Raw genomic sequence first — 17193 nt, 5'->3', positions numbered from 1 at the left:
TTTAAGCCCAACAAAAGCAAGTCGAATTCCAAAATATAGCACAGAACATACATCTACCTCCACTCTGTCGATGTTGGACTCCCTTCCCATCAATCCCAGCCTGCATGGCTAGGGACAATTGGCGTTGTGATCTAACCAGTCTGGAGGCCCCTCTTACTGGACTTGAGATTCCTAGTCTGGGAATGAGATGGGGCCTTGGCCATTCAGGTTAGGAATGATGGGTGTTGCAGTCCTACACCTCTGTGGAGCGTGGGCACCAAGGTGGGGAGGCATGATTTAGGGTTGGGAAGCAGAGGGGAAGACTGCTTGCTTGCTTTGGCAAGTTTCGCGCAGGCTGTTGAACACCAAATGTATCTTGGTGCCCGTTGCAGAAATAAAGACAACTTTTCTGCTGTTTTTTTGCATTTTTCTTGGTTTTAAATGTCTGTCTTCTTCCACCTTTCTTTTTTCGTTTTTGCCCCTCTCGCATTGCATTCTTCCCCTCTGTTCTTCCTCCTCTCTCTCTCTTTTTCCCCTTCTTCCCCCTCCTCCCCTCACCTGCGCTGCTCCATTCCCTCCCCCAACCCTGTTCTCATGGATCCATCCGTATCAGCCCCTTTCTGTGTCTCCCCAGCAAATCCACAACATCCGCCAGCACTCCAGCTCAGGGCCGCCGCCGCTCCTGCTGGCCCCACGGGCGTCCGTCCCCAGCGTGCAAATCCAGGGCCAGCGGATCATTCAGCAGGGCCTCATCCGCGTCGCCAACGTCCCCAACGCCAGCCTGCTGGTGAACATCCCGCAGGTGAGCCCGAGGCGCACTGAGGTTGTCGAGGGGTGAGCGTTGCGGCAGCTCCGGGGGGGACGTGGCTTCGCCGCTTCTCTCGCTGAGTCCTGTTCCCGAAGGAAAGGACCTGGGGGAGCCCACTGGGCCGATTCTCCCTGCGTGGGTCTTGTTTGCTGGTGCCCCTTCCTCTTGTTACCTGCTGGACTGGGTAATGAGGAGGTGCCGGAGCATCAGCCTTTCCACCTGCCTTCTTCCTAAGCCCTCAACAAGCCGGAGGGACTTTGGGGTTAAGGCAGCGAGGGCCACAAGGGCTGGATTTGGCCCCCGGGTGAGCCAAGTGCTGGCCAGGTTTGGTCTTCGGGAAGGCCGAAGTCCAAGCAGGGCAAACCTCGAGGTTCAGTGCGCACGGCAGGGTCGCCCCCTCCCCTGGTCGAGGCGGTCCATGCGAAACGCGCCCCGTTCTCTCCCCACCCAGCCCTCCCCGACTTCACTCAAAGGCACCGCCGTGACGTCGGCACAGGCGAACGCTGCGGCCACCACGACCAGCGTGGCTTCCATCGTCAACTCCAACGACTCCCCCGCCAGCCGCCAAGCGGCCGCCAAGCTGGCCCTGCGGAAGCAGCTGGAAAAGACCCTGCTGGAGATCCCCCCTCCCAAGCCCCCGGCGCCCGAAATGAATTTCCTGCCCAGCGCGGCGAACAATGAGTTCATCTACCTGGTTGGATTGGAAGAGGTGGTGCAGAACTTGCTCGAGGCCCAAGGTGAGCCACAACCTTTGAGTTGGCCCTTCCCAGCCCGGGGTCCCCATATGCCACTCTGTGTGGGCCGTTGTCCCTGCTCGCCTGGGGATGATGGGTACAGCAGCCTGGATGCTGTCCTCAGCCAGGAAAAGCCGCTCTAAAAGCATTCTTCGGGAACCTCTGCAGACGGCGTGTGCCGTGTTAAAATTCTGCACCAAGAAAAGATTGAGTCACATACCCTGGCAGGGGTCATTTTCCCCAGCTTCTCAAACAAACTTCTTGCATGGGTTTGGTAGTTGCAGGGCCAATATCTGTGTGGGGTAAACCAGTAGAAATTTCTACCTGCCCCCCTTTTGGCAGAGGCTGACCATTCTCTCAAGCACGTCTTCTCAGTCATAAGGACTAGAAACCTTTTTTGTTTTTTGTTTTTCATTAAGGGCAGCCATAAGGACTAGTAACATGTTTTTTTTTAATTAAAAACCTATTTAAGAACAAACTGAAATCTTAGACAAGCAAATATTCGAGAACGTTACACCATCTCATCCCAGCATGCCACAGTTCTCTTTTCGGGGAACACCCCCTGCGTTGTGATGGAGTTCCTGCTCTGCATGCAGAGTGCACTGGATACCGTCTCTCAGTGGGGGCTGTGGGTGACGTCCCTCAGGGCCCCTTAATCCCCTGCAGCGCTCATTTTAGCTCCGGGGGTGCTGTCCTTGGTGCTGAACTCCTGACACCACTCCAGAGCTCAGCACCAGGGACAGCTCCTCCCAGGCTCAGGATGGGGGCTGCCCTGGACAAGGAGTCCCACGCCCGCCAACACCATGCGCTCCCTCGCTCTGCGGGTGGCAGGATTGGGAATATCCAAGCCCAAAAGCAGGAGCGTCGGGGGCTCCGCCGGTCCCTCCCCCCTGCTTCCTTCCCCCTGCAGCACCCTTCAGGGGTCCGAGCCCCTCCAGGGCCGGAGGCTGGTTCTGACCGCCCCTCGGTGTCTCCCACAGGCAAAACGGCCACCGCCCCCTCCTCGCAGGAGCCCTACACCTGCGTCCAGTGCAAGACAGACTTCACCTGCCGCTGGAGGGAGGAGAAGGGCGGCTCCATCATGTGCGAGACCTGCATGTCCTCCAACCTGAAGAAGGCGCTCAAGGCCGAGCACACCAGCCGGCTCAAGGCCGCCTTCGTCAAGGCCCTGCAGCAGGAGCAGGAGATCGAGCAGCGGATACTGCAGCAGGCCGCCTCCCCGGTCCAGAGCAAGCCCGAGCAGATCGGCCAGCACCAGCACTCGCTCAAGCAGGTGGGTGCGGGGCAGCGGGGGCGAGCTCTTCGCGGGGAGGCCGGGCCAGTGAAAACGGCGGCTCGGCGGCCAAAGCCGGCCTCCTGAGTCAAAGGTCCTTTCAGGAGGCGCAGGAAACAACCCAGGGCTGGCGCCTGCCTGACTTCCAGAGGCAGGGAGTTCCACAGGAAAGAGGCCACCCCCAGGAAGGCCCTCCTCTGGATCCCTGCAGAAGCACCTGGGATGCGCCGCCTGGTGACGGCCCTGGCGGGGCATGTTGATGGGGGGGATGGGTGCCTCATGAGTGCCCCAGGTCCTATTTGATATTTTCGTCATTTGTGTCATGAAATGCATGTACCCCCAAACTGGGAAATGCCCCCTGGCACTTCACAGTCCTAGCACCCACCCACACAAGCATGAATGACAAGAAATAAAGCACAGCCTATACCAACGTGTTTGAAAACATTAAAATTATTAGACACCTCAGAAAACGACTTGTTGAAGAGAGCCAGTGTGGTGTTGTGCTTCGCAATGGGAGACCGGGCTGAGGGGATCCGGGTTTGAGTCCCCGCTCGGCCATGGAGCCCACTGGGAGACTCTGGGCCAGTCACCAACTCTCAGCCCGGCCTACCTCACAGGGTTGTTGTGGGGATAAGGTGGAGAGGAGGAGGAGAAAGTGGTAGGTGGCTGAGTTCCTTGGAAAGAAGAGGTGGGATGTAAGTTAATAAGTTACTAAAAAGAAGATTAAGTCCCTGCTGGAAGGGAAAGGTCTTGGCCAGGTGTCGAAGCATATATAGCGAGGATACCTGGTTGGTCTTCCCGAGAAAGGCCCTCCATGTGTATTGGACTACAGCTCCCAGCATCCTCCTCCCTCCGATGGCCACCCCCAGCCAACATGACTCCTGTCGCAGCCCAGAGACTTAGGAAGGAGGGTGAAGGGCGCTCACAAGCCACGTCCGCTTATCAGGAGTGTTGTCTGCCCCATAACTTGCATCCTGAAACGAGGCCGCCCGCGTTTCCGGCCCCGTGTCTCTGATCTCCCTTCCGCCGGTCTCGCTCCCCCGGCAGGCCTCCAGCCAGCTGCCCCGAAGTGTCGGCAGTCCCCGCGGAGTCCTGCATGCATTTAGCCCGTCGCCCAAGTTGCAGAACGCCTCCGGTGTGGCCGTGCTTGGTGGCAGGCAAGGTAAGCGTGCTCAGAGACCCATCGGCAAGGGCGGTGTTCACACCTGGAAGAAGACTCTCGGCAACACAGGTAGATGACTTGCTCTCGGGACCTCTCTGTCTTTGTCGCCGCTGCTGGCCGCGCTCCCTTGTCCGGCCGGCATTCTTTCTGAAAGAAGCAAACCTTGGCTCTCTCGGGGTGCGAAGGGTGTTTTCTTTGTGACTTTCCTCTTTCTCCTTCTGGGTGAATCTGCAGTTGCAAAGCTTTCTGGGTATGCACGGCCCTCTGTTTGCTCTTCCAAAGCATCGTGGGTGGCGCTCAGCTTAGTTCCCCAGCTTGGAGCTCTCCAGATATGTTCGAATCCCTGGGCAGCCGTGGGAATTGTAGTCCAAGAAATCTGGGTGGCACCAACTGGGAGAAAACTGTTCCAGCAGAGGGAACATGGCTCTTGGGAAACCTCTCTGCTTTCTTTTGTTGGGCTTCTTTGGGGCTGTTTATTGAACTTCTAACTTATTTAATGTGGGCACTTTAATTGAGGGTTCTAACTGGTTTATTAAGTGGATTTAAATTTTTAAAAAGCACATTCCCTTATTCCTAACCAGTACAGAAACTGTTCCTAAGAATAGGATGATGTATTGTTGCTCAATTACAGTGGTTCCTCGGCTCACGAACTTAATCCGTTGCAGGACTCTGGTCGTGGCCCAAATTGGTTGTGAGCCAAGTTAAATGTCCCCATAAGGTTCCATGGCAATAAGGTTAATCCTCTCTGTAACTATTTTTTTTAATCAGAAAAATTTGAAACAACGTGACAACAACAAAGATGTTGTTGATGTTGTTGACAACAACAAAGATGACCGTCACCCCCCCCCCCCCCAAGCAGGACGCCGCCCCCCCCCCCCCCCCCGCCCCGCCCCCCCCCCGGGGGGGGGGGGGGGGGGGGGAGCAGATGGGCGAGATCGCAAGTGCATTGGGAGGGAGACAGGTGCAATCACAGGTGCGCTCGTGCAGGAAAGACAGGCGAGATCTTGGCCAGGTCCCCCCCTCGCCGCCCCGCCACGATCGCGGCCATCTCCCCAGCCCCTGAGCACAACCACGATGGCGCCTGTCTTCGCTTCCTGCAGGAGCGCGACGGTGATCGTGGCCTTTCCCCACTTGCGGGGGCGGGGAGATGGCTGCAAGCATGGTCACCACCCAGTGTGGAATTTGCGACCTGAGTCAAAAATCTGTACGGAATTCGTGGCCCGATTTGGTTGCGAACTGAGGCGTTTCTGAGCTGAGGTGCCACTGCAAGTTTCCAGCCAAGTGCTGAGACAAATGCTTACCCTCTTCAGCACAGGCTCCCCGCCTCTTGCACACCGACTCCCATGGCCCCACCAAGGATCAGGCTTGTCCCAGGAACTGAGACCTCATTCCTCCGTGTCCACTGACGGCACCGCCTTCCATTAACCGGAGCTGAAGGTCGTGCTCTCAGGACAGTCCCGTCACGGAGGACAGTGCTGCCGGGCGTGAGCGGGGAAACCCTTGCTTGCCCAGTGCATCCCAGCCCTGTGTGTCGTGGGGGTCTCTTGTCCGTGGGCCCTGCCCGCCGCCGGCACAGCAAGCCAGTGCCAGGAATGGTGGCCCTGTGCAAGTCTTCTGTCCCACAGTCGCCCTCCTCGAGTCCCCTTGCAGAAGTGGGCAGAGCTCAGCGGCTGTCTCCGTGCTTTGCGCCTGGAAGGTCCCAGTGCTGGAGAAAGGCTTTGAGAATGGCGCCTTCCCTTGTCCCGCAGTGCATGGGCTGGGGAGGAGCGTTGAAATGCGCCCCCGCTGCACCTGGCTTCCTTGGGACACGTTCACAACCCTCCGCCTTGCATTCCCCAGAATTCTGGAGTTACGGCTCCCTCAGCTTGGTCGCTGTGGCCAGGCTGGCTGGGGACCCCTAGCAGGTCCAGCCTGCTTGTATACACAGAAACAAGCGGGGCCCATGTGAGTCATTTCGCACACCTCTCGGGGCACAATCCTGTGTGTGTTCTGATAGGAAAACTCCCTGCAGCTCCCAGCTCTTCCCCAGCCAGCAGAAGAGAAGCCCAGCAATTCCCAGTGTGTCCAAGCCCAGGAGGAAAGGAAGTCCAGGAATCCCCAGCATTCCCGGACTTTCCGTCTAAACACGGCTAAGACTGCACCCTAATCTTCGGGGATTCTCCCCGCATGTCTGCACCCCCTCTTGTCCTCTGGGATTCCGGTCTGGTTTGGGAGCACTTCCTTGTTCTCGTTGCTAGAATGAGTGTCAGCTCCATCTAGCTCCTAGGCCATGCACTGGCATACCTGTGACCCTCGGGTTTCCTCTTTGCAGGTGGGGCTCTGAACTTCATGAACCCCAGTCTCACGGTGCACAAAACAACCCCTTCGGCCGTGGACCGCCAGCGCGAGTACCTTCTGGATATGATTCCGCCACGATCCATCCCTCAGTCCGCCACATGGAAATAACGCCGCAGCCCTGCTTTGACTTCTGCCCTTCCAGCATCTCATGGGGGGGTTTTTTCTTTCCCCTCCCCACTTGATTCTTCTGCCCTTCTTCCCCTGCTCCCTCCAAGACCCCACCCCGGTGGAAAACTGGCTTTTGAGCCTAGCTGGGTTTGCAGGAAGGCCCACCTGGGTCAGAAACGCTACCTGTCGGGTGGGGCGGACGCTCACACGGGTGGTGATGAAACGTCGGCCTACCAAAATCTCACACCGTCTTTTCGTTTTGTTTCCGCAACGGCCAAGCCTGTCTCAGAGAGGAGAATCTTGTTTATTATTATTATTATTATTATTTTTCCTTTGTGTATTTTGTCTCTTTAGTTTGGGGAGTTATATTTTATGAACGGCATCTAGTACAGAATGAGGCATTGCTCAAGTCGTGTGCTCTCGGATGCTTTTGGTCTCCCCCTCTCCTGCGCCTTACGTTAACGTTTTTTTTTTTTTAAGGTAACTTTTAGATTAATTTTGCTTTTTTCCTTTTTGGTTGATCGTGCAACTGTCGTTCGCGATCATGGACACACAATCCCGCTCACAGAAAGCAGAATTGGGACCTGGCCCTAAAGGGGGAAGGAGTTAGCACGTGTGGACGAGTTTCTTGTCTCTTTTTTCTTTTTTCTACCACCCCCCGCCCCACTCCATAGTTCCCGACGAGGCAATATTATAAAGACTGACGGATGGCAGGGGACTGGTGTCCTGGTTTTTGTTTTTTGGGTTTTTTTTTAAAATCCAATAATAACTTATATTATGAACAAATACAAACGGACTCACCGCCACCAGAAGAGATGGAGCGACCGAACATGGAAGCTTGCGTCTTTTTTTTTTTTCTCTAAGAAATAAAGTAGCTTAACTGTTTCAGACGGATATTTTGCCCTGGACATTTGATAGCCTAAAAGTTACAGAACAGTTTCTATGAAGTGGCGTTGCGAAATATCCGTAATCTGGATAAAATGAACAGTTGGGTTCGGGTGGGGATTTTGGTTGTTGGTTTTGGGGGGTTGGTTTTTTTGTTTTGTTTTCAATTGTTTTTGCCCCACGTTCCCAAAGATGGTTTGAAAAAGGGTCGGGGAGCAGGGAGGAGAGGTTTGTTAGAAAAAAAAAGTGTTGGGGGCCCTTCCCCTCTCTTCCCCACCCCTCTTTTGGTTGCTTTCTTTTTTTGCGAAGTTTTTACTTGGCTGTCTAGGAACAGTGCAATTTAGTTATGTGGAGCAGAAGGGACCAGATGAGTGAAAGAAGTTTGTGTTATAAAAAAAATTAATAAAACAACACAACGAGACAAAGTGCTCTTGTCTCCATTGCTGCCACTTTTGGGGTGAGAAGAGAATGGCTGCCTGCCGTGCGCCTGAACAACGGTAGGACTGGTCGGTGGTTTTAACAAGCACAAGGTGGTCGTAAGAAGCTGCAGTTCCCAACCCAGCATCCACCCCAGCTCCCCACAGGAAAGTCATTCTCCGTGACCCAGTTTTTTGCACAGAACAGTTCCCAGGTGGTTTAAACTAGGAATTGTGGTGGCTATCTTATGTGTTGAGAACACTGCCTCTTAGGTTCTCGTCAGGAACAGCCTGACATCCAAACTTGAGGAACGTGGTGCTGTTTAGGGGTTAAGCAACATCATGTTAACCCAGCAGCAAAGCCAGGCAATCATGAGCTTGTTCACCTGTAAGCAACCCTGCGATCTTGGGTTCAGACATTGCGGTAACAACCTGCACTCAGTGTGAGGTGCAAAGCACACACTCAGCCATGGCAGTTCCTGGGTGGACTACGTTTGTTCCCACAGCTCAAACACAGAGGCGTTGAAATGCGCTCTTGTTTTTCCTTTTGCTGGCAGCACCTTGGCTAATTTTTGCTTCAAATTATGCTTTCAAAAAAGCCTCGAACTCCCAAAACACGAGAACTCCATGTTTCCCCTTCCGCCCCCATGGTGTGTATCTTTTGTTGTTGCTCTAAAGTAGAGACTTTTGAAATTGCTATTCTTAGTAAAATGTTGGTACTAGTGCTGATATGAGGGGTTAACTGCAAAAAAATATATATAAATTTATACATATATCTCTATTTAAAGAGTGGGAGAGGTTAATGCCGAACAGTTGGACCTTTTTCAGGAGAGGCCTGGTATTTTGTTAGTGCACGTTAGAGATTTCCAATAAAAATAAAAATTCTGTATTGCTGTACAGAACCCAAAACCCCTTTTCCGAGGAGACTGATGCATTGTAATAAAGAGCGCCTTCTAATTCCTTTTCCTCTTTTCTGTAAGCTTTGGTATTTCAATGGAGCTATTTGACCTTTGAGTAGCAATCCTTACTACTTACCTTCTTGCTGAATAGCCCCCAAATTCAAATGGGGAAAATGTGAGTTTGTGGATAGAAAAACAGCAGCTGGTTTGCTTGTTGAGAGTTTCAATGTGCTTTTCTTCTTCCCCTTAACATCCGGTTTAAATACAGCCATTCTGACTGGGTTTTGCTTCAAATAAAAATAGTTGGGATATTTTAGTCTTCTCTTTCTCTCTCTCTTTCCTCTCTCTTTCTCTCTCATGTATGCACAACTGTGATATAAATGTTGAAGCTAATGTCGTTTTCTCCAATCAGTCCAGATGTTTGAGAATACAGTTTCCATTGGCCATGCAAGCCAGTATCTGGAAGGCAGCATATTTGGGAATGCTTAGGCCATTGTGGACTCATCAGAGCCCAAAACCAAGCGATTGGGTCCCTCCTGCACTTGGACTGTGGTTGCTATAATCCCTGACAGCCTGGGGCTATTGGGAGTTTGAGTCCCATGTGCAGTAGACTACGGATTCTTCCCAGCCTGCCTTAAAGAATTCTGAGTCAGATTGATTTCTGAAGCTGCTTCAACCTTCCTGGGAAACCCCTGACCCCGGCAAGTGGTCAAAATGGGCCAGAAACCAATCAGCTGGCAACATTGCTGTTGACGCATCCTTGAATTTCACATTCCTGTCTCCCTTCCTGCAGAACTGGCCTGATTTGGTATGAATCACTCTTTCTTAATTGTGGGCATCTGTGCAGAATTTCCTAGATGTGGACAGGGCTTGGGTTTACCTGTATTCTGGAGTTGGGGGGGGGGGTTGACCAGATGCAGGAATGCTCACCCCTCCCAAAGAAAAATGACAGCTAGGAAGGAGCAGAAAAATGCTTGGGAAACATTTCCTAATGAGTGGGAGGAAAAGCAAAACAAGCAATGCCAGAGATCGAGTGGGACCTGTTGGTTTGGAAGCCTGGAAAATAAAGCATTAAAAATGGAACCCGCTCCTCTGTTGGAGATGCTTCTCTCTAAGGGCAAAAGCATTTCAGCCTTATTGTTTGGTCAGGGGAAGCCAGCTTCGGGCAAAGGCATCACCTTCTGGAGAGCCTCCACCTGGGTCGATTCAGCCCTGCTTTAAGCCCCTCTTGGCTTGGCAAATCTTGGGTGTGCAGCCAGCTTTCCACGTGCATCTTAAACCCGAATAAAACAGATGGGGAAAGAGCGCGCTATTCTTAAAACCACCTGTAAGTCAAGCAGTTTCCTGCAATGGGTCTTGGGTGGCCTTTATTGTTAAATAATATGGAAAATAGTTGAACAATACACACAATCCCTGCTGGGCACACAGAAGAGGTTCTCTCCCCTGTGCTGTTTCCGCGCCGCGCTGGAAATAGCCCCCGCCTGCATCCCTGCAGGTCCCGCGAGGGCAGGCCTTCCCCACTGGGATGCCCTCCGGGTGCATTGGACTACAAATCTCAGCCAGCACGGAGAATGTCGGCTCAGCACCACTGCAAGGAGCCAGCATGGGGCAAAGGCCATGCTGAGGGCTGATGGGACTTGCACGCCAAGAGCACAGAGAGTATGGCTTAGGGCAGTGCTAGCTTGCATGACTGCCACGGATGCTGGGGGTTGTAGTGCCCAATATTTGGAGCGCAGCAGGCGCTCTCCTGGGGAAATTCGGAGCGACTTGGTCTGTTGAAGACCGTGTCGTCATCTATTAAATGTCATCTGCTGGGGCACATTGTCCTTTTAAGTTCTGCTCTGCGAAGATGAGTACTCTGCACATGCTCAGGAGCCGCACTCATCCCGCGCGGCCCGCATGTTTGATGCAAAGGCAACAGACGCGGCGGCAGCTCGGGTTTTCCCGCCCGTGCGCCCATCGACGTATAAATACGGCAACCGGGTTTTCAGTCGCAGGGGCGGGGCCTCGCGCCGAGCGTCATCAAAGGGGGACGGCGGCCACTGACGTCAGGGAGAGCGCGCCGGGCCGCTTCCAAGATGGCGGAGGCGGCCGGGAAGGTGAAGCAGGACATGCCGCCCCCCGGCGGCTACGGCCCCATCGACTACAAGCGGCACCTGCCCCGGCGGGGGCTCTCGGGTGAGCGGCGGGGGGCTCCCCATCTGCACGCCGCGGGGGGCTCGGGAGTGATGGGATCGGCCCTCGGGGCAGGCTGGAGGGCCCCGGACGCCTGGGTCCCCAGCAAAAGAATATGGGGGAAGGAGTCCTCCTAGGATGGTGCGCCTGGGCTGGGCCCCAGGGATGTGGGCACCCTCCCGGTCCCTCAAGGAGGGGGGAGCTGCACGCCTGGGCCCCTTCTGTGGTGGGGGGGCGGCTCCCCGGGGTCGCTGGGGCCCCGAGAGCAGCAGGGGCCCATCCGCCCCCGTCTGCAGGAGGAGGCTAGGGTGATCCGCAGGTCCGTACCCAGCGGGTCCCTCAAAGGCGGCGTCCCCCAAGAGGGCAACGCAGGAGGGGGGTGGTCCTCACCGTCTGAACAGCCGGGTCCCCATGAGCTGGATCGAGAGCCAGCCTGAAAGCCTGGGTCCCCGAGACAGAGGTGCAGTCGAGATGCCCGGATCTGCTTGAGCCATCTGTGGTGGTCCAGATGATTGGCCAACAGCTTCGTCATCCCTAAAATTTGCTCAATTGGCTGAAGTCTGTGAGAATTGCCGCCGAGAACATCTGGTGGTTCTCTTCTATTGGTGGCATGCAGGTACGAGGTTGATTTCCCCATTTTCCCCCTCTCATGGGTGCTGTCTTGGAAGACCTGCTCCTCATTCTTCTGCCAAAGGAGGACCTCACGCAATTTTTTCTTATATTGCAGGTGGAAATAAGGATTAATCCCTTGCATCTCCTAGTATTTTTTTAGGTCTTTCTTGGTGGATGTGGCCCGCTGGATGTTTTCAGCTACAGCTCCTATCAGCCACAGACAATCATGCAGAATGATGGGAGTTGTTAACCAAAACATCTGGCAGTGCCTGTGGTAGAGATGGCTAATTGCTCTCAGGAGCAAATTTGCAGAACTTGCCAATGATCAACAACGAGGAAATGGTTCCTAACACATCTTGATCCTCAGTGAAGGCCAGTGACTCTGGGAGGCTGACTTGCAATTTTAAGGAAGCTCCTGACAATAGAATCTTTCTAAAATAAAACCTTAGTTTGCAAGCATAATTCTTTCCAGAAACATGCTTGTCATCCAAGGCACTTGTATATCAAAGTGAATTTCCCCATTAAAAATCATGGAAACTCAGCTGATTCATTCTACAACCCAAAAATATTCATATAAAATGATTACAGTAATATAATGCAAACTAATAAAGAATACAAAATAGAAAGAAAAATTAAACAAATTAACCTGCACTTATCTTTGGAAACCTTCATGGCTGGTGTGAGGGAGACGAGAGAGGAGGGTTATTGTGTAGGACAACTTTCAGTATCACTAACAGAATCACTGCTATCTATTGGCTCAATGGAATCGTTTCTGTTCCGTGCCACTTTAACAAGGAACCTATCCAATGGCACTTGCTTTTGTCTCCTTTTGAGGATTTCGTGGAAATGTGACATTGCATTGTCATTATACAGATCCCTCGCTCACACTGCTACAGCCTTATTTGGGTGGTGTACAAAATTTTGCACCGTTTCCCACATTTTACACATCTCCCTAATCTCATTTGAAGTGAGGGATTCCTCCACTTTTTTTTCCTCCTCCTCTGTAGAGAGATCTCTTCCATAACCTCTTATATCTGCTTTACCTTTCAGTATCTCCCTCTGAATACTGGGAGGATTCCAGTATTCGGGGGGGGGGGGAATACTGAAAGGTAAAGCAGATGCAAGGTTCTAACCTTGTAGTACAACACACCACGTACTCCTCCCACACAAGCCTTGAAGTCCACAGTTAAGACCTGACATGATTTTTAAACAGATCTTCACCACAAAGCACCAAATATACACCAAATGATGGGAGCAGTTAAGTAGAACTGATTTAAGTCAGTGTCAGTGTACAGCACTAAACAACCCAAGACTCTCATAAAAACAACTCCTTTGTCTTCAGGATGAGCATATGCCTTGCGGTAACCAACTAGGAAATGCTGTCAGCTTAACTCTGCTTCCAGTGCAATCCTATGCATGTTTAGACAGAAAAACAGTTCTGTAATTCCCAGCATACCCTCCCTTCCTCGAGGGATGCTGGGAGTTGTAGGACCACAGCAAGAGAGAGAGAACAACCATTGGCTCAGTTGTGATCACGTGACATTCGGCATCATGTACTACTCGTATTGCATGTTTGCTTGTCTTGTGGAACACTCACAGAAGGTACTCACAATCCAAGGTTTTACTGTATTTCTTCTCCCTCTCTCTTTCTCAGGCTACAGCTTGTTTGCCATTGGAATTGGGATTATGTTCTACGGCTATTACTCCATTGCGAAGTGGAACCGGGAAAGGCGGTAAGTTTTCTGGTAGTCTCTGGTATGTGGGAAGACCCACCTCCCCTTTGGCTTTATAAGTGGAAGAACCTTCCTCTGACCAGCAGGTCATGGAAGGCCAGTAGGGTTACAGTAGCTGGTTATAGCAGAACCCTAACATCATCCCCAGAAATATGTGTCCAGAACCAGGCAAACACTGTAGATTGGATGCAACCCCAACCAAGCTGCCTCAGTTATCAAGGAAAAAGTGTGTCTGATATACCAGGGAGATGGCGGAGAACTTGTGTGTAGGAAGGTCTCCATGTGAAGCTGTCAGGGTGGGAAAGGTAGAGGGATTGGAGCCATGTAAGCAAAGAGGTGCCCTTGAGATGAGGCAGTTTAAGCACATCAGGAAAGGTGTTGTGAGATAGAAGATATTTTTTCCAGGAGATCTTAAGCCAGGGGCCCTCAAACTTTAAACAAGGGGCCAGTTGAAAGGTGCCAGCGGTGGGCATGGGCCGCCAAGGCGGTGCGGGTGGGGGGCGCAGGTCGGACTGGGGTGTGGGCGAACCTCGCCGGCTTGCTCGCAAGGAGATCGTTTTGGACTTGCTCGGAGAAAAGGATCTTGTGAGCAAGCCACCGCTGGGCGTGCGCACGGCGAGGTGCCGGCTTGCGAGCAAGGAGATCCTTTTCTCCGAGCGAGTCCAAAACGATCTCTATATGAGCGCACACGCGGCGAGTCTAAAACCTCTATGGCGGGCCGGATAAATGAGCATGGTGGGCCGGGTCTGGCCTGCGGGCCGTACTTTGAGGACCCATGCCTTACGCAGTAATTTCTTGACTAAGCAGCAGTAGCCTGGAACTCAAAGTCAGATTTTGTTTTTCCCTTTGCTGGGGCCTTTGCTGTCAGAGCTGGAAACCAGCCGGGTCCAGGTTTCCCAAAAGCCAAATGGCTAGAGTGTTGCCCTGGGACTTGGAGGACCTGGGTTCAAATCCCCTCTTGGCCATGGAGCTCACAGGGTGACTCTTGGCCTGGCCTTCTCTGCAGGATTGTTGTGAGGGTAAAATAGAGGGGAGCCTTAGGGGAGCCACCTTGCATTCTGTGCTGCAAAAAGCTGGATATGGATGTAATGGAAGTTCCTGCCTCGTTTGCTTCCTCTGCCTTACCCAACCCCAGGCGCTTGAACATTGAAGATCTGGAAGCGCGGGTGGCACTCCTTCCTCTTCTGATGGCTGAAGATGACCGCAGGTACACTCGAATTCCCGTGCCTGGATATTTAGTGGCTTCTCTCAATGAGTGTCCCGTGGCCTCCATAACCCTCAGAATGCTGGATCCTTCCCCCAGCAAGACCCTGGAGAATCATCTGGTGTGGAAGGGACCTTGTAAAGCTGCACACAGCTTGTTTGCGCTGGAGGGCTGTCCAGAGACCCTGCCAGACTTCGTTGCCTGGAAGCCTGGATTCTTCCAGTCCCAGTAAACGAGGAGTTTGTGTTTTGACGAGGGAATTCTGTACAGCACTTGCTCCCAGAACAAGTTTCAGTCATGCATAATCCTGCGAGACGAAACATGGAATACGGCAAGGCGTTCCCGTAAAAGGAAAGCGGCTGATCTTGTCGGCCGCTGTTCTCTCCAGGTGCCAGCCAGAACAGGGAAACAAAGGTGGCTTGGTGCCAGCTGGGGACAAGAGCCGGAAGAGATGAACGCGGCTGGAGCCCTTCAGCATCCAGCCCGGCTTCAGGCTCGTTGCCCCTTGTCTGGCCAGCCGCAGTTCCCTTCCTCCATTGCTCTGCGATTTGCTTCCCTCTAATGAGCTCTGCCCTTGGTGCCAGCCCACCCCGCTGTCAGGTGCCATGGCATTTCACCGGGGATACATGAGCAAAACGGCTCCCTCTGGGAATTTCCCCACGGCCACCCCCCTCCCTCCCCAACACTGCTTTTTTGGTGGTTTCCCTCCTCTGGTGCAGTTTTTCCCCCCCTCATTCCAAAAGGCTGGGAAATCTCTCCCGGAACCCACCTTGGCACTAAGCACTTCCAGGCTGGAGTTTTTGGTGATTTGAGGCCCGTTCCTTTCATGCTCTGCTGGCATGCGGCCCCCGAGAACGTTTGGAACCACCTCTCCTGGGACTGCTGCGGGGCGGGGGGGGGGGGCAGTCAGGCGCTCTGCCTCCTATTTCGTGGCTTGAACTGTCCTCCACATCTTGTCTTCTGTTCTTCTTTAGGACCCTGCGCATCTTGCGGCAGAATTTGGAGGAGGAGGCCAAGATAATGAAGGATGTTCCTGGCTGGCAGGTTTGGGCTTTTGCAGCGTTACCGAAAAAGGGTTCCCTGGACCCCATGCTGAGATTGCTCGAGTCCTGGCAGCAGCCTTTGTCACCCCCAGACCATGTCACATCCCTTTGCCGCCGCCGGAGCGGGGATGTGATGGAGGGGCATTTATAATCGGCTCTCACCTGGGACAAAGGGAATTCTTTCCAGCCACTGGCTGGGCTTCAGCACCTGACTCCAGGTGGCCAGAAATGCTTCCTCAGCCAAGCGGGTAGAACTGTGTCTCCTGCTTGGGGGAGCCAGTGAGATCCGTGCTAGGGGGCCACCAGCACCCCGCTTCCCATGCTTGTCAGTTTGCTCCCCCACTAGCCTCCCAAGGCGCTGTCGCAACCCACTTCCTCTCCCTTCGCAGGTCGGCGAGTCGCGATTCCACACTACGCGCTGGGTGTCTCCGACACTCGATGAGCTGTTTTACCTGCACCCGCAGAGTGTTCTCGAGCGCGCTAAGTTTGGGAACCAGATGTACGTATGACTGCCAGCCGTGTATTCAGCACCCCCTGCATCTCGAAGATGGGACAGATTTCTTAATAAAGAAAATCCCTCTGAAGCACTCAGACCTCCGTGTGTGTGTGTGTGTGTGTGTGTGTGTCTGTCCAGTATAGCCCTCTTGTGTCAGTCGACCGCAGGAATCCGTCCTCAAACATTCTTGCCCCTCCCAAGAAGGAAACGAACATTTAGTGGCACTCGGACAACTTCGTTGCTGCATGCATTTAAAGACCTGCTTGCCGCTGATCAGTCAGACAAGTCAGTTCATGCCCAGAGGCTTATAATCTGAAAAGATGCCACACAAAAGGAGAGGGAAGAGGAAAGCAGAAACAGGAAGTCCCTTTGCTTTCCCTTCAGTCTGCAGTGGTGGAGTGGGGTCTCCCCAGTTCTCTTTCTTGTTTACTTCTCCAGGGGCTCAAGTCTCTCATTCCCATGAGCACACTTTCCCGCCCTAACAACATCCTTGCGCGGCAGGTTATGTATTACTTCACATTTTTATATCCCACCGTTCCTCTTGTGAGCATCCTTAATTGCTCTATCCCTGTGAGGTAGGTTGCATGAGAGTGAGTGACTGGCCCAAAGTCACCCATGGCCACATGGGGACTTGGGCTGGAACCCCCAGGTCAACGTTCCAGCAAGGTGCCGCGGAGACCTGAGGCTCTGGAAACTGGAGGTGTTCCAGGATAAGAAGCTGTGAGCAGGTGGGGACTTTCTGGAGAACACACATTTCAGGCATCCCAGGGTGGGAAAGCCCAGATGGGCAGAGGGAAAAACACTCCCCAAAAGGCCAGGCTTGAAACCTGGAGTATCTTTGATGTCCTTTCACCACTGTACAAAATAGTATGAGGGGGTGTGGATGGTTGTAGGAAGGGAAGGGTACTGGCATGTCTAATTATGTCCAAACTTGCACACAAAATGATCTCACTAGTCTCATAACTCTTGATGAAGAGTTCTGTGGATCTCAAAATCTTGCAGATTTTTTTTCCTTTTGCTTGACCTATTTATTTATTATTTAGAAAATTTCTATGCCGCCCCATTCGCCGAAGCCTCGGGGCGGCTTACAAATAAAGGTATTCATTAACATGGAAATATACAGAAGGCCCACCCAGCTATCTTTTCATTTAGTGTGTGCCCGAGAGGCCTGGAGAGCACTGTTCTTATTTGTTCTGCAACTGGACTCTATCAGAAAGTGGTGCTCCCCTGAAGCTTCTAGGCATCACTATCCAATCTGGCATCTATTGCCTAGAACAGCATCTGAATTTAGCCCCTGCTTTGTTCAGATAAAAGGAGCCCTGTGTGCAT

General features: G+C 52.9%; 2 protein-coding genes across 11 annotated transcripts in view; both read left to right on the top strand.

Annotated features, from left to right (window-relative positions):
• Positions 1-7522, top strand: part of GATAD2A (GATA zinc finger domain containing 2A) — a 51621-nt gene extending 44099 nt beyond the window's left edge. For 9 of the 10 annotated variants that reach the window (XM_044455856.1, XM_044455854.1, XM_044455851.1 and 6 more), the window contains 5 exons: positions 614-781; positions 1239-1524; positions 2502-2794; positions 3842-4025; positions 6268-7522. In XM_044455856.1, coding sequence (XP_044311791.1) covers positions 614-781; positions 1239-1524; positions 2502-2794; positions 3842-4025; positions 6268-6401 — 1065 coding nt within the window. In that variant the 3' untranslated portion in view covers positions 6402-7522. The remainder of the gene's footprint in view (positions 1-613; positions 782-1238; positions 1525-2501; positions 2795-3841; positions 4026-6267) is intronic. The other variant, XM_044455859.1, reaches the window with a different exon arrangement.
• A 3103-nt stretch (positions 7523-10625) lies between these two features.
• On the top strand, positions 10626-15959 carry NDUFA13 (NADH:ubiquinone oxidoreductase subunit A13). The gene is made up of 5 exons (XM_044455863.1): positions 10626-10779; positions 13043-13121; positions 14257-14328; positions 15300-15369; positions 15758-15959. Exons 1-5 carry the CDS (start codon positions 10680-10682, stop codon positions 15875-15877), a joined length of 441 nt encoding a protein of 146 aa, XP_044311798.1. The 5' UTR covers positions 10626-10679; the 3' UTR covers positions 15878-15959.
• Positions 15960-17193: the final 1234 nt, after the last annotated feature.

The sequence above is a fragment of the Varanus komodoensis genome, unplaced genomic scaffold, assembly GCF_004798865.1.
Source record: "Varanus komodoensis strain SLA01 unplaced genomic scaffold, ASM479886v1 scaffold80, whole genome shotgun sequence".
Lineage (NCBI taxonomy): Eukaryota > Metazoa > Chordata > Lepidosauria > Squamata > Varanidae > Varanus > Varanus komodoensis.
Note: the sequence above shows the minus strand (reverse complement) of the source record. Positions and strands in the feature narration are given on the sequence as shown.